General features: G+C 39.9%; 1 protein-coding gene across 2 annotated transcripts in view; it reads right to left on the bottom strand.

Annotated features, from left to right (window-relative positions):
• Positions 1–10,629, bottom strand: part of rab27b (RAB27B, member RAS oncogene family) — a 135,705-nt gene extending 125,076 nt beyond the window's left edge. The window contains exons 1-2 of one of the 2 annotated variants that reach the window (XM_062031622.1): positions 10,179–10,629; positions 9,784–10,100 (exon numbers count right to left, since the gene is read on the bottom strand). In XM_062031622.1, the coding sequence (XP_061887606.1) occupies positions 9,784–9,830 (47 nt within the window). In that variant the 5' untranslated portion in view covers positions 9,831–10,100; positions 10,179–10,629. The remainder of the gene's footprint in view (positions 1–9,783; positions 10,101–10,178) is intronic. The other variant, XM_062031623.1, reaches the window with a different exon arrangement.
• Between the last annotated feature and the right edge of the window lie 6,229 nt (positions 10,630–16,858).

Genomic DNA, 16,858 nt, shown 5'->3' with positions numbered 1-16,858 from the left:
ACATTAAACAAAGTCACGCACGGGCATCCTCCATAAAGGAATACCCCCCTACTAGGAGGATCGTCATACTCTCTTCGAGTGACCGCCGATGCACTGGGCTCAAATTTAACCACGGCAACCGCGGCAACTGCCGCGACCGTCCTCGTCATTTTCCGTAATGCCCTAAAAAATTTACCAAAATCTGCGGCAAAAATCATGCCGTGACCGCCCTTGACTTTTTACTTGTTAATGGACTAGGGATGTAACGCTAAATGGTATAATGACAATTCGGGATAAAATTCAAGACGGTTAGTAGTACCGTTTAGTTTTTTTATTACCGAAAACCCGTCATTTATTAATGCAGTTTAGGCAACACAAAGACAGACTAAAAATTCTGTCGCCAAAGAAAGACTTTGATTACGCCCCTCGCCACGCCCCCCACGCCACAGGTATGTTGGCAATCTGGTGGAAACCTTGTCATGGACTTAATCTTCAACTTCTGTCTTATTAATACCACATCTCCACAGTCTCACATTGGTGAGACTGTGAAACATGCGATATCAAGATACAAGACACGATACATACCAGACTCTGTGTGACTCGGAGCACCATTGTTGCTATCAAGACTGATATCAGCAATCGGCAGTCTGGGCCATTTTAAGTGGAGGTGAACTCGACATCAATAACACAGCTTTGGCTTGAGCGATATGGAATGACAACGCAGACACGCAATGCTAACACAGAATGCTAACATCACACCTAATGATTGTAGCTGTGACCAAGTTTTTACAGAACTACTTAGGCCCTTGGTATTAGCACATGGAAGCCCAGATCTAACTTAAAGAAATTATTCAGGATCTGATCAAGTATTTCCATGTCGTGGCTGTGTTTTAGTAGCCGGGCAACAACGATAGTAATGTCACTTGGAGGATCCTCCGGTAATCTACAGTAGAACAAACTCAAGGCTACAATATTGAGTGAAACGAGTGTAAAGGTGACTATATGGGTATTATTTTTGCATGTTTAAGGTGCTCACAGACTCCAGCGTACAGTGGGCGGAACAAAATTCACACGGAATGTCCGCAGTCATCAGAACTTCCGTAGTCGTGGCCGTTTTTGCATTGTAGTTTCCTGGCAATTTTCAATGAACCACTACAGTTCTTACAATCCCTGCACTTTGTTTACATTTTTCTGTCATGGCACACTACACTGGAATGAAGCTGCTCTACCTGTTTGTTTTATAAAACAGTGTAGAAATATTAAACGCCACAGGGCACAAAGAGTATTCTCGGCAAGTAGTGCTCACTAGCCTGGTCCGAACAAAATGTTGCAGCCAGTCTGAAGAAACACATTAACTGTGTCGGAAATTGTCTAATCATCATCGGGCGACCCTGGGGGCTGCACGTCGCCACACTTTGTGGTTCGCCATGGCAACAGGGAAGTCCTGTTTCTCGAGCCCTGCATCCCTTAATGGTACATCTGGAAAGGTGAAGCCTCTGTAGCGGACTGGGCCGCCGGGTTTCCACAGCAGTAGTGGCTGAATGATTTCCCCAGTAGCACGATAGCAGTGCCCAGCCAACAAGAGCCTCCGCTTAACGACTTTCTGAGATAGTGGCATAATATCTCCGTATATACGCTCTAAGGTAGCATGCTCGGACCAGTGGATGTTTTGGACGTTTCTGAGCAAGTTGGTGTAAGCTCCGTGAGAGTCCACGTTTCTGCAGCATAGAGGTGAATAGGCTCTATCAGCGTTCTAAAGATGTACATTTTCATTTTATTACCGATGGGCAAGTGCCATAACTTATGCAGCTTATTGCAGGCTGTCCATGCTGAGGCTTTGTGGGACTTCATATTTTTTGCGGCATCTATTATGTAAGACCCTGAAGTTGGTTACTTGGTTTGTACTGTTCCCAGAAGATGACAAAGGGCAGCAATTTGGAATGAATGAGATTAATTCAGTCTTGCTTTCATTGCAATGGAGTCCTATTAGACAAGCAACATTTTCCAGCGAGTGGAGAAGGGATTCAGCATTTGCGACAAGATGGGAGACCAGAGCGATGTCATCTTCAAAATCAAGGTCAGTAAGGTTGCCTTCTGCTGCGTCTCGGGTGGAGCTGTAGGCCTTTGTGGTTAATTGTGTCCAGAGAGAGGCACAGAACATAGTCCAATATAATGATATAAATCAGGCCTGGGCAATTATTTTGACTCGAGGGGCCCAAATTTAGAGAAAAAAAATGTGTCTCTGGGCCGGTATATCTGATTTTTAGGAACACTAATACAAAACCTCACAATAATGTCTGATTGAATCCTAAAATGACAGAAAGCCTTAAAAAACGGAATGGAATCTTTAAAATTTTTTACTGAATGAAACACCCACAATGTACATGAAAATAAAGAATGTGGGATTTACAATATTAACTATGAACAATAAAACACTGAATATTGACAACATATGAACGTCACACCCCCTCTTGATCGACATATTTTACAATCAAGCGAAACGCAACAAACAGCAAAATATGAACGCGAAGGGTAAAAAAAACACCTACAATCTGATCACTAAGCTTTACAACTTTGTTGTAAAAATATCCTTCCGCGTCTGCCCCTGACACCCGCATTTCAGGCTGACACTCTGTGGAAACGCTCCCCACCCACACTGCTTGGTGCCTCGCCTGAGCTGCTGTGACTTAGATTACCATAGTAACTAATTAGATTACCATAGTAACTAGTATATCATGCAAAAGTGCAGATTCCAACCATTGAAATATTTTGTATAGTTCAAGACTTACGGTCATTTGAAAACATCACTGCACATCATAATGGCAGCTACAGTTTTGATCTTAAAGATCAAAAAAAAATATTTGGGAATGTCCGGCGGGCCTGATTGAAAAGCTGTATAAAAGCATGTTGTTTGAACGTTGTATTTGTGTTATAGAATATTGGTTGGTAAATGATCAAAAATTCAATGATCAACTCAACGTCAGAACCCAACATTGAATAAACGTTGTCAAAAAGCATGATGTTTGAACGTTGTATCTGTGTCGTAGAATATTGGTTGGTAAATGACCAAAAATTCATTGATCAACTCAACATCAGAACCCAACATTGATAAAACGTTGTCAAAAAGCATGTTGTTTGAACGATATATTTGTGTTGTAGAATATTGGTTGGTAAATGACCAAAAATTCAATGATCAACTCAACATCAGAACCCAACATTGAGTAAACATTGTCAAAAAGCATGTTGTCTGAACTTTGTATTTGTGTTATAGAATATTGGTTGGTAAATGACCAAAAATTAAATGATCAACTCAACATCAGAACTCAACATTGAGCAAACGTTGTCAAAAAGCATGTTGTTTGAACGTTGTATTTGTGTCGTAGAATATTGGTTGGTAAATGACCAAAAATTCAATGATCAACTCAACGTCAGAACCTGACATTGAATAAACATCGTCAAAAAGCATGTTGTTTGAACGTTGTATTTGTGTCATAGAATATTGGTTCCTAAATGACCAAAAATTCTGTGTTGCAGAATATTGGCTGGTAAATGACCAAAAATTCAATGATCAACTCAACATCAGAATTCAACATTGAATAAACGTTGTCAAAAAGCATGTTGTTTGAACGTTGTATTTGTGTTGTAGAATATTGGTTAGTAAATGACCAAAATTTCAAAGATCAACTAAACGTCAGAACCCAACATTGAATAAACGTTGTCAAAAAGCATGTTGTATTTGTGTTGTAGAATATTGGTTGGTAAATTACCAAAAATGCATTGATCAACTCAACATCAGAACCCAACATTGATTAAACGTTGTCAAAAAGCATGTTGTTTGAACGTTGTATTTGTGTTGTAGAATATTGGTTGGTAAATGACCAAACACTCAATGGTGTATCGTATCGTGAGCTACACTTTAAGATTTCCCAGCCTTACTTGCAATTGGACCAGATTTTTGCTTGTTTGATCCGCACCAGATTATGCGTGCACATTCATACCTCCTGAAAAAAAACATTCACAACCTTGCACTGGTTGCACTCATATTACAAACCAACGTGTATGCAAGAAATAAGCCATGCAGACCCACACAATTGTAAACACATATGGCTGACAGCTGTTTAGTGACGGTTGATGCAGTGCATTCCCAATTGGATGGACAATACATAATAGAAACATCATTAATGATCAGACAAATTCCCATCTATAATTAGCTAAAGAGACAAAAAAGTGACACAGAGCTAAAAATCTTTCCTAAAATCTGAAATAAAACCGCAATGTTGAATTATCACATCTTATGCGGCATAAATAGGATGAATCAGTCCCGAATTAATTTGAAGCGTAATGGAAATGATTGACAACACTAACCTTTGTAGAAATGTGTGGCTTGATAAGTGTATGCATTACACATTCATCAGATATCTGGTGTGTGTGTGTGTGTGTGTGTGTGTTCTTGTATTTCTACCCTTCTTGAGACACCAACAAGGAAAAGTACCTTCCATATGAGGACCGGTGAACAAGTTAGGACCGAAATCATGGTCCCAATTAGGAAAACCATTGCATCTAATAAAGAATGTCTCATTGTCTTAGGCCCCCATTGGAGGTGTCTCCTGTTTGTGTGGAGGGTTTCTCCAATGTTTGGTGCTAGCCTCAGATTCCTGGGCAATCCTGCCATGGAAACACCCACACGCCTGACTTTTATTGCAATATTGCCCATTTTTTGTTGTTCTTGTAAAGTAGTGACATTTTTATTAGTCAAATTATGACTTGTCATCATTTTGCCTAGTAAAATTCACTTTATTATTATAATATTGCCAAAATGTTAAAATTTTCTTATGAAATTGTGACTTTTGTCGAGTAAAATTACGACTCTTTTCATAAAATTGCCAAAATGTTAAAGGCCTACTGAAACCCACTACTACCGACCACGCAGTCTGATAGTTTATATATCAATGATGAAATCTTAACATTGCAACACCTGCCAATACGGCCGGGTTAACTTATAAAGTGCAATTTTAAATTTCCCGGAGAACTTCCGGTTCAAAACGCCTTTGGAGGATGACATATGCGCGTGACGTCGCGAGGTCCACGGAAGTGTTTGGACCCTTTTGGACACAATACACAGAGCTCTGTTTTCTTCGACAAAATTCCACAGTATTCTGGACATCTGTGTTGGTGAATCTTTTGCAATTTGTTTAATGAACAATGGAGGCTGCAAAGAAGAACGTTGTAGGTGGGATCGGTGTATGCAGTTGGCTATAGCAACACAACAAGGAGGACTTTGTTGGATAGCAGACGCGCTAGCGGCGAACACACCTTGACTTCCTACATCTCCGGGCCGCCGACCGCATCGTCGATCGCTGGAACGCAGGTGAGCACGGGTGTTGATGAGCAGAGGAGGGCTGGCTGGCGTAGGTGGAGCGCTAATGTTTTTATCATAGCTCTGACGAGGTCCCGTTGTTAAGTTAGCGTCGTTAGCAACAGCATTGCTAGGCTTCGACAGGCGTCGAATACACATTAACCGTGTATTTACATGTCCAGTGTTTGGTCCGGTGTCTCCTGATAGTAGTATTGTTGATCTTCTGTCTATCCTTCCAGTCAGGGATTTATTTATTTTGTTTCTATCTTCATTTGAGACAGATGCTATCACGTTAGCTCATGCTAAAGAGCTTCGTCGATGTATTGTCGTGGGGATAAAAGTCCCTGTTAATGTCCATTTCGCCTTCTTGACTCTCATTTTCAAGAGGATATAGTATCCGAGGTGGTTTAAAATACAAATCCGTGATCCACAATAGAAAAAGGAGAGAGTGTGGATTCCAATGAGCCAGCTTGTACCTAAGTTACGGTCAGAGCGAAAAAAGATATCTCTTGAACTGCATTCTAGTCCGTCACTCTAACGTTCCTCATCCACGAATCTTTCATCCTCGCTCAAATGAATGGGGTAATCGTCACTTTCTCGCTCCTAATATCTCTCGCTCCATTGTAAACAACGGGGAATTGTGAGCAGCACTACCGCTTGTGACGTCACGCTACTTCCGGTAGGGGCAAGGTTTTTTTTTATCAGCGAGCAAAAGTTGCGAACTTTATCGTCGATTTTCTCTACTAAATCCTTTCAGCAAAAATATGGCAATATCGCGAAATTATCAAGTATGACACATAGAATGGATCTGCTATTCCCGTTTAAATAAATAAAAATAATTTCAGTAGGCCTTTAATTAAGCTTTTCTTGTAAAATTGTGACTGTTATGAGTAAAATTCCAACTTTTATCATAATATTGCACAAATTTTCATTTTTCTTTGTAAAATTTAGTAAAATTACGACTTTTATTATAATACTGCGAAAATTCTAAATGTTTCTTGTGAAATTGTGACCTTTTTCTTGTGAGATTCCAACTCATTTTTCACAACAAGCTTTTTTATATTTGCATAGTATGTATATATTATTAATGTTGTAAATACACATCTTTATATATCTAGAAAGGGTGGTCCTAAAGAGGTAGGCCTTTTTCGGGGGTCTCAAGAAGGTAAGAAATGTGTGTGTGTGTGTGTGTGTGTGTGTGTGTGTGTGTGTGTGTGTGTGTGTGTGTGTGTGTGTGTGTGTGTGTGTGTGTGTGTGTGTGTGTGTGTGTGTGTGTGTGTGTGTGTGTGTGTGTGTGTGTGTGTGTGTGTGTGTGTGTGTGCAGACGTAAAGGTTAGATCAGTGCCATCTTGTACATAATGCAACAAATTTGTGACCAAATCTTCAAGGTTCCAGAATCAGAATGATGTATTTTTTTTTTTTCTCACGCACGTTTTCAAGCAAGATGCTCGTAAATCTGACTTAACAAGCTATTCATTGGTAGAATCTAACCGTTGCTCCAATATTGGCCCTTTTTTTATGTAACTATGGCTGGAAAAACTAAGTAAAAAAAAAAACAAGCTTTCTTCATTTGATTAAAAAGATGTTTCCCGGATGCACAACATGACACAAATGTCAACACAAACATTTTTGGCATCATAGCTTACTCCAACGCAGGCTGCTATTGAGTAAAATGCCAATTTTTATCATTGTACAAACCCCGTTTCCATATGAGTTGGGAAATTGTGTTAGATGTAAATATAAACGGAATACAATGATTTGCAAATCATTTTCAACCCATATTCAGTTGAATATGCTACAAAGACAACATATTTGATGTTCAAACTGATAAACTTTTTTTTTTTTTTGCAAATAATCGTTAACTTTAGAATTTCATGCCAGCAACACGTGACAAAGAAGTTGAGAAAGGTGGCAATAAATACTGATAAAGTTGAGGAATGCTCATCAAACACTTATTTGGAACATCCCACAGGTGAACAGGCTAATTGGGAACAGGTGGGTGCCATGATTGGGTATAAAAACAGCTTCCCAAAAAATGCTCAGTCTTTCACAAGAAAAGATGGGGCGAGGTACACCCCTTTGTCCACAACTGCGTGAGCAAATAGTCAAACAGTTTAAGAACAACGTTTCTCAAAGTGCAATGGCAAGAAATTTTGGAATTTCAACATCTACGGTCCATAATATCATCAAAGGGTTCAGAGATTCTGGAGAAATCACTCCACGTAAGCAGCATGGCCGTAAACCAACATTGAATGACCGTGACCTTCGATCCCTCAGACGGCACTGTATCAAAAACCGACATCAATCTCTAAAGGATATCACCACATGGGCTCAGGAACACTTCAGAAAACCACTGTCACTAAATACAGTTTGTCACTACATCTGTAAGTGCAAGTTAAAGCTCTACTATGCAAAGCGAAAGCCATTTATCAACAACATCCAGAAACGCCGCCGGCTTCTCTGGGCCCGAGATCATCTAAGATGGACTGATGCAAAGTGGAAAAGTGTTCTGTGGTCTGACGAGTCCACATTCCAAATTGTTTTTGGAAATATTCGACATCGTGTCATCCGGACCAAAGGGGAAGCGAACCATCCAGACTGTTATCGACGCAAAGTTCAAAAGCCAGCATCTGTGATGGTATGGGGGTGCATTAGTGCCCAAGGCATGGGTAACTTACACATCTGTGAAGGCACCATTAATGCTGAAAGGTACATACAGGTTTTGGAACAACATATGCTGCCATCTAAGCGCCGTCTTTTTCATGGACGCCCCTGCTTATTTCAGCAAGACGATGCCAAGCCACATTCAGCACGTGTTACAACAGCGTGGTTTCGTAAAAAAAAAAAGTGTGGGTACTTTCCTGGCCCGCCTGCAGTCCAGACCTGTCTCCCATCGAAAATGTGTGGCCCATTATGAAGCGTAAAATACGACAGCGGAGACCACGGACTGTTGAACGACTGAAGCTCTACATAAAACAAGAATGGGAAAGAATTCCACTTTCAAAGCTTCAACAATTGGTTTCCTCAGTTCCCAATCGTTTATTGAGTGTTGTTAAAAGAAAAGGTGATGTTACACAGTGGTGAACATGCCCTTTCCCAACTACTTTGGCACATGTTGCAGCCATGAAATTCTAAGTTAATTATTATTTGCAAAAAAAAAATAAAGTTTATGAGTTTGAATCAGAATCAGAATCAGAATAGTTTTTTTGCCATTGTTTGAGAACGGGTTCACAAACTAGGATTTTTTCTTGGTGCAATCGTGCAACATAAATGTTGTCTTTGTAGTGCATTCAATTGAATATGGGTTGAAAATGATTTGCAAATTATTGTATTCCGTTTATTTTTACATCTAACACAATTTCCCAACTCATATGGAAACAGGGTTTGTATTGCACAAATGTTCAGGTTTTTTTTTTTTTTTTTTAAACCTGAACAAAAAAAGACAACCTTTTTTTACCGTGGGAAAAACACAACATATGCAATATTTCCAAAAATTTGTTGGAAAATTGAATATTTTAGATGAGGTAATGACAGCCTTTAATTGGTCAATAATTCATAACAACACTGATTTTGATGCATTGTTTTTTTGTATTTGAAAAGGATTTGCAAATCATTGTATTCCGTTTATATTTACATCTAACACAATTTCCCAACTCATATGGAAACGGGGTTTGTATTGCACAAATGTTCAGTAAAGTTGTAATAATGAACAAAAAAAGACAACCTTTTTTTACTATGGGAAAAACACAACATATGCAATATTTCCAAAAATTTGTTGGAAAATTGAATATTTTAGATGAGGTAAAGACAGCCTTTAATTGGTCAATAATTCATAACAACACTGATTTTGATGCATTATTTTTTTGTATTTGAAAAGGATTTGCAAATCATTGTATTCCGTTTATATTTACATCTAACACAATTTCCCAACTCATATGGAAACGGGGTTTGTATTGCACAAATGTTCAGGTTGGGTTTTTTTTTTAACTTGCGTTGTGTAAAATTACAAGTTATTATAATACTGCCAAAATTCTAAATGTTGTGAAATTGTGAACTTTTTCTTGTGAAATTCCAACTAATTTTTCACAACAAGCTTTTTTATATTTCCATAATATATATATTTTATCAATGCTGTGAACACAAATCTTTATATATCTAGAAAGGCTGGTCCTAAAGAGTGAGGCGTTTTTCGGAGGTCTCAAGAAGGTAAAAAATACAAGATTGTGTGTGTGTGCGTGTGTGTGTGTGTGTGTGTGTGTGTGTGTGTGTGTGTGTGTGTGTGTGTGTGTGTGTGTGTGTGTGTGTGTGTGTGTGTGTGTGTGTGTGTGTGTGTGTGTTTGTTTAGATCAGTGCCTACATAATGCTATGCTGCAACAAATTCCCAACCAAATCTTCAAACTTCCAGAATCAGAATGATGTAGTTTTTTTTGTGTTTTTTTCTCACGCACCTTTTCAAGCAAGATGCTCGTAAATCTGACTTAACAAGCAATTTCATTGCTCGAATCCCAACTGTTGCTCCAATATTGGCCTCTTTTTATGTAACTACGGCTGGAAAAAACTAACTAAAAAAAACAAGCTTTCTTAATTTGATGTAAAAAAAACATGCCACAAATGTCAACACAAACATTTTAGCGTCATAGCTTGTGCGGCTACTGAGACGCTGGCTGAGATGCTGCAGCGCCACTCTTCTTCACAGCTGAGCCCCCAACAGCCCTCCGCCTGCCGGGTTATGACTCATAGCCCGCCCGCCTGCCGTACACCGATGCTGGGAGCGACAAGTCAACCGGAAACGCTCCAATAAATGAATATTAAAAAAAACAGCTGCATCGTCTTCCTTTCTTACCTTTTTCTTTTTTGACGCTAGAAAAGAGCAAGTCAGATGTTCCCCGCAGGTGGATGCTGCTCTCTGGCCGCTTCGTCTCCTCTTCCTGCTCCCGCCAGGCGTCGCATCGCTCTCGCGGTCCTAATGGAGAGGGAATTCCGCGGCCAAAGTGAGCAGAAGTCGGCGTTAAAGTGTCCAGTGAGGGGGCGCACTAACACTAACAAGTGCAGCTGGGCTGGTTATTCAGGAAGCTCCGCGCTTCCTGGGCTGGATGTTTGACGTTGCTGACGCGTTCAGGGACACCTCGGAAACTTGCCAATTCGACTCGCCGTGTTTTTGTTTTGTGGGAGGGAAAATACAAAAAAAAAGAAGTAGTTAGTTCTTGTCACATCTATCACATCCAACGTTCATGTAGTCTTCAACGCCAGAAAGTGCTTTATTATTTCCAGCCTTTCGCAGGCCACGTAATGACATGGCGGGGGGCATAAAATACGTGACGGACTACTTAAAATTACGTGATGGACCACTTAAAATGACGTAAGGACCACGTAAAATGACGTGAGGACCACATAAAGTGACGTAAGGACCACTTAAAATGATGTGTCAGACTACCTATAATTATGTGGCAGACTATATAAAATGATGTGGCTTACCACATAAAATGCCGTAGCGGACCACATAAAATTATGTGGCTTACCACATAAAATGCCGTAGCGGACCACAAAAAATGATATGGCGGACCACATAAAATGATGTGGACCACTTAAAATGATGTGGCAGACTATATAAAATGATGTGACGGACTACATAAAATGACGTGGAGGACTACATAAAATGATGTAGCAGACTATATAAAATTATCAATCAATCAATCAATGTTTATTTATATAGCCCTAAATCACAAAAGTCTCAATTATGTAGCAGACTATATAAAATGATGTGGCAGACTACATAAAATGATGTGGCGGACTACATAAAATGATGTGGCAGACGATATAAAATGATGTGACAGATGGCAGACTGTATAAAATGATGTGGCAGACTACATAAAATGACGTGACGGACCACATAAAATAATGTGGCAGACTACATAAAATGATGTGGCAGACGACATAAAATGATTTGGCAGACTATATAAAATGATGTGGCGGACCACATAAAATGATGGGGCAGACTATATAAAATTATGTGACAGACTACATAAAATGACGTGGAGGACTACATAAAATGATGTAGCAGACTACATAAAATGAGGTGGCAGACTATATAAAATGATGTGGCGGACTACATAAAATGATGTGGCGGACTACATAAAATGATGTGGCAGACTACATAAAATGACGTGACGGACCACATAAAATTATGTGGCAGACTACATAAAATGATGTGGCAGACGACATAAAATTATGTGGCAGACTACATAAAATGATGTGGCGGACCACATAAAATGATGGGGCAGACTATATAAAATTATGTGGCAGACTACATAAAATTATGTGGAGGACTACATAAAATGATGTAGCAGACTACATAAAATGAGGTGGCAGACTATATAAAATGACGTGGCAGACTATATAAAATTATGTGACAAACTACATAAAATGACGTGGAGGACTACATAAAATGATGTAGCAGACTACATAAAATGAGGTGGCAGACTATATAAAATGAGGTGGCAGACTATATAAAATGAGGTGGCAGACTACATAAAATGATGTGGCGGACTACATAAAATGATGTGGCGGACTACATAAAATGTTGTGGCAGACTACATAAAATGACGTGACGGACCACATAAAATGATGTGGCAGACTACATAAAATGATGTGGCAGACGACATAAAATGATGTGGCAGACGACATAAAATGAGGTGGCAGACTATATAAAATGATGTGGCGGACCAAATAAAATTATGTGGCAGACTATATAAAATTATGTGGCAGACTACATAAAATGACGTGGAGGACTACATAAAATGATGTAGCAGACTACATAAAATGATGTGGCAGACTATATAAAATGAGGTGGCAGACTATATAAAATTATGTGGCAGACTATATAAAATTATGTGACAGACTACATAAAATGACATGGAGGACTACATAAAATGATGTAGCAGACTACATAAAATGAGGTGGCAGACTATATAAAATGATGTGGCAGACTATATAAAATGAGGTGGCAGACTACATAAAATGATGTGGCGGACTACATAAAATGACGTGTCAGACTACATAAAATGACGTGACGGACCACATAAAATTATGTGGCAGACGACATAAAATTATGTGGCAGACGACATAAAATGATGTGGCAGACCACATAAAATGATGTGGCAGACTATATAAAATTATGTGGCAGACTACATAAAATGACGTGGAGGACTACATAAAATGATGTAGCAGACTACATAAAATGAGGTGGCAGACTATATAAAATGAGGTGTCAGACTATATAAAATGATGTGGCAGACTACATAAAATGACGTGGCGGACTACATAAAATGACGTGGCGGACTACATAAAATGATGTGGCGGACTACATAAAATGATGTGGCAGACTACATAAAATGACGTGACGGACCACATAAAATGATGTGGCAGACGACATAAAATTATGTGGCAGACTACATAAAATGATGTGGCGGACCACATAAAATGATGGGGCAGACTATATAAAATTATGTGGCAGACTACATAAAATTATGTGGAGGACTACATAAAATGATGTAGCAGACTACATAAAATGAGGTGGCAGACTATATAAAATGAGGTGGCAGACTATATAAAATGATGTGGCAGACTATATAAAATGAGGTGGCAGACTATATAAAATGACGTGGCAGACTATATAAAATGATGTGGCAGACTATATAAAATGAGGTGGCAGACTACATAAAATGATGTGGCGGACTACATAAAATGACGTGGCGGACTACATAAAATGATGTGGCAGACTACATAAAATGACGTGACGGACCACATAAAATGATGTGGCAGACTACATAAAATGAGGTGGCAGACGACATTAAATGAGGTGGCAGACTATATAAAATGAAGTGGCGGACCACATAAAATGATGGGGCAGACTATATAAAATTATGTGGCAGACTACATAACATTATGTGGAGGACTACATAAAATGATGTAGCAGACTACATAAAATGATGTGGCAGACTATATAAAATGATGTGGCAGACTATATAAAATTATGTGACAGACTACATAAAATGATGTAGCAGACTACATAAAATGAGGTGGCAGACTATATAAAAATGATGTGGCAGACTACATAAAATGACGTAGCGGACTACATAAAATGATGTGGCAGACTACATAAAATGATGTGGCGGACTACATAAAATGATGTGGCAGACTACATAAAATTATGTGGCAGACTACATAAAATGATGTGGCAGACGACATAAAATGAGGTGGCAGACTATATAAAATGATGTGGCGGATCACATAAAATGATGTGGCAGACTATATAAAATTATGTGGCAGACTACATAAAATGACGTGGAGGACTACATAAAATGATGTAGCAGACTACATAAAATGATGTGGCAGACTATATAAAATGATGTGGCAGACTATATAAAATGATGTGGCAGACTACATAAAATGATGTGGCGGACTACATAAAATGACGTGGCGGACTACATAAAATGATGTGGCAGACTACATAAAATGAAGTGACGGACCACATAAAATTATGTGGCAGACTACATAAAATGAGGTGGCAGACGACATAAAATGATGTGACAGACTATATAAAATGATGTGGCGGACCACATAAAAGGATGTGGCGGACCACATAAAATTATGTGGCAGACTACATAAAATTATGTGGCAGACGACATAAAATTATGTGGCAGATTATATAAAATGATGTGGCGGACCACTTAAAATTATGTGGCAGACTACATAAAATGATGTGGCAGACCACTTAAAATTATGTGGCAGACTATATAAAATGACGTAGCGAGCGTCCTAAAATGACATAGCGCACAACATTAAATGACATAGTGGGCGACGTACAATGACATAGTGGACCACAATAAATGTCGTGGCTTATCCCATATAATGACATAGTGGGCCAAAAAAAATTACGTGATGGGGCACATAAAATCATGTGGCGTGCCACATAAAAATGATGTGGCAGGCCATTTTAAATGATGTGGCGGGCCAGATCTAACCCATAGAACCCCTGAGAAACTTCTTTTTTTTTTTGGCAAATAATCATTAACTTAGAATTTAATGGCAGCAACACAATCCAAAAAAAGTTGAGGGGCATTTTTACCACTGTGTTACATGGCCTTTCCTTTTAACAACACTCACTAAACGTTTGGGAACTGAGGAGACACATTTTTGAAGCTTTTCAGGTGGAATTCTTTCCCATTCTTGCTTGTTGTACAGCTTAAGTTGTTCAATTATCGTATTTTACGCTTCATAATGCGCCTCACATTTTCGATGGGAGACAGGTTTGGACTATAGGCAGGCCAGTCTAGTACCCACACTCTTTTACTACGAAGCCACGCTGTTGTATCACGTGCAGAGTGTGGCTTGGCATTGTCTTGCTGAAATAAGCAGGGGCGTCCATGAAAAATATGTTGCTTGGATGGCAACATATGTTGCTCCAAAACCTGTATGTACCTTTCAGCATTAATGGTGCTTTCACAGATGTGTAAGTTACCCATGCTTTCGGCACTAATACACCCCCATACCATCACAGATGCTGGCTTTTGAACTTTGCGCCTTTAACAGTCCGGATGGTTCTTTTCCTCTTTGGTCCGGAGGACACGACGTCCAGAGTTTCCAAAAACAATTTGAAACGTGGACTCGTCAGACCACAGAACACTTTTCCATTTTGCATCAGTCCATCTTAGATGAGCTCGGCGCCAGCAAAGCCGGCGACGTTTCTGGGTGTTGTTGATAAATGGCTTTGGTTTTGCATAGTAGAGTTTTAACGTGCACTTACAGATGTAGCGACAAACTGTAGTTACTGACAGTGGTTTTCTGAAGTGTTCTTGAGCCCATGTGGTGATATCCTTTACACACTGATGTCGCTTTTTGATCTGAGGGATCGTAGGTCCGTAATATCATCGCTTACGTGCAGTGATTTCTCCAGATTCTCTGAACCTTTTCATGATATTACAGATCGTAGATGGTGAAATCCCTAAATTCCTTTGTCCCCTTTAAAAACCGAGTCGTACAAAAAAACAAAGCATTTTTTTCCATAAGAAATGATGCAAATCTAATTGACCCGTTCCAAATATGAACACAAAAGACATTTTTATGGGGAACCATTACAGTTTTACATGGACAAGTCGCCACCTCGTCACAGGGCCAACACAGAAAGACAGACAGCCATTCACACTCACATTCACACACTAAAATTCCATGAAACTATTTACTAAGAATCAGTCAACAGAAATAGCATGTGTGGGAAAATAGTGTGGCCTTTTTCATGGATGTAGGGTTATAGGTGCTATATTATATAAGACTTTTGCTCTTTATATAAGTGGTTTGTGGTGTATACTGTAGTGTAAATGGCATTGTAAGACACCGACGAGGCTTTCTGTGAAGCCGTCCAGTTTCTCAATGATGCTGTCATTGATTATGTCATTCACACACTGGATCGCTCCAAGGGATTGTACTGGAAGGGGGTTGTATTACCAGTAGTCGGGTGGTGTACTGTATATGGGCCATTTGTGTCCACAGGAAATAAAATGTACACTATATTGCCTTTACTCACTTATGAACTGGAAGTGCCATCCCATGGAATTGTCCAAAATGTTTTGGTATCCTGGAGCATTCGAAGTTCCTTCCACTGGAACTAAGGGGCCAAGCCCATCCATCCATCCATCCATTTTCTCCCGCTTATCTGAGGTCGGGTCGAGGGGGCAGCAGCCTAAGCAGAGAAGCCCAGACTTCCCTCTCCCCAGCCACTTTGCCCAGCTCCTCCCGAGGGATCCCGAGGCGTTCCCAGGCCAGCCGGGAGACATAGTGTTAGGTTCAAACACTGATGACATCTATTAATCAGACAAAAAGCAAGGAATCATGCAGAGACAGAGTTCAATTTAGCTCATGAGGAGAACGCATGGAGCTGCACACTTAGTCACAGTCTCGCCCTACGCTCTAAGGTACAGCTCCCGCGTCCCTCTATTTATTCAGGAGTTCCACAGTCAACATCACTGAGGCCGCCTCTAAAAGGAGTGGTCACATACATCATGCAAAGCAGGTCCAGTACGCACAATACGTGACAGAATGTGCTGGGGGCCTTGTGATTTCGCCTTGTCTCTGCTTCGTCTGCGTGCTGTCGTCTTATCTTCGCTGATGTCCTTGAAGTCCTTGGCTGTTAGCGGGCTAAAACAAAGATAACATCTGCGGCTGAGGCCACCCCTCAGAAAAGAAGTTTTGTCCTTGCATAGATAGGAAAAATACAGCTTGAGCACAATAGCTAATAACTATAGCAACGGACTTTAAGCATACTAAAGTTGTGTGATAATATATACAGGTATACATGATTATTCTAACACATGGTCTTTCCAAAGTGTCCTGGGTCTTCCCCGTAGCCTCCTGCCGGTCGGACGTGCCCTAAACACCTCCCCAGGGAAGCGTTCGGGTAGCATCCTGACCAGATGCCCGAACCACCTCATCTGATGTGGAGGAACTTTGAGCTCCTCCCGGATGACA

This window comes from Entelurus aequoreus, linkage group LG21, assembly GCF_033978785.1.
Source record: "Entelurus aequoreus isolate RoL-2023_Sb linkage group LG21, RoL_Eaeq_v1.1, whole genome shotgun sequence".
Classification (NCBI taxonomy): Eukaryota; Metazoa; Chordata; class Actinopteri; order Syngnathiformes; family Syngnathidae; genus Entelurus; species Entelurus aequoreus.
The sequence above is the reverse complement of the archived record's forward strand: the minus strand, read 5'-3'. Positions and strand labels throughout refer to the sequence as shown.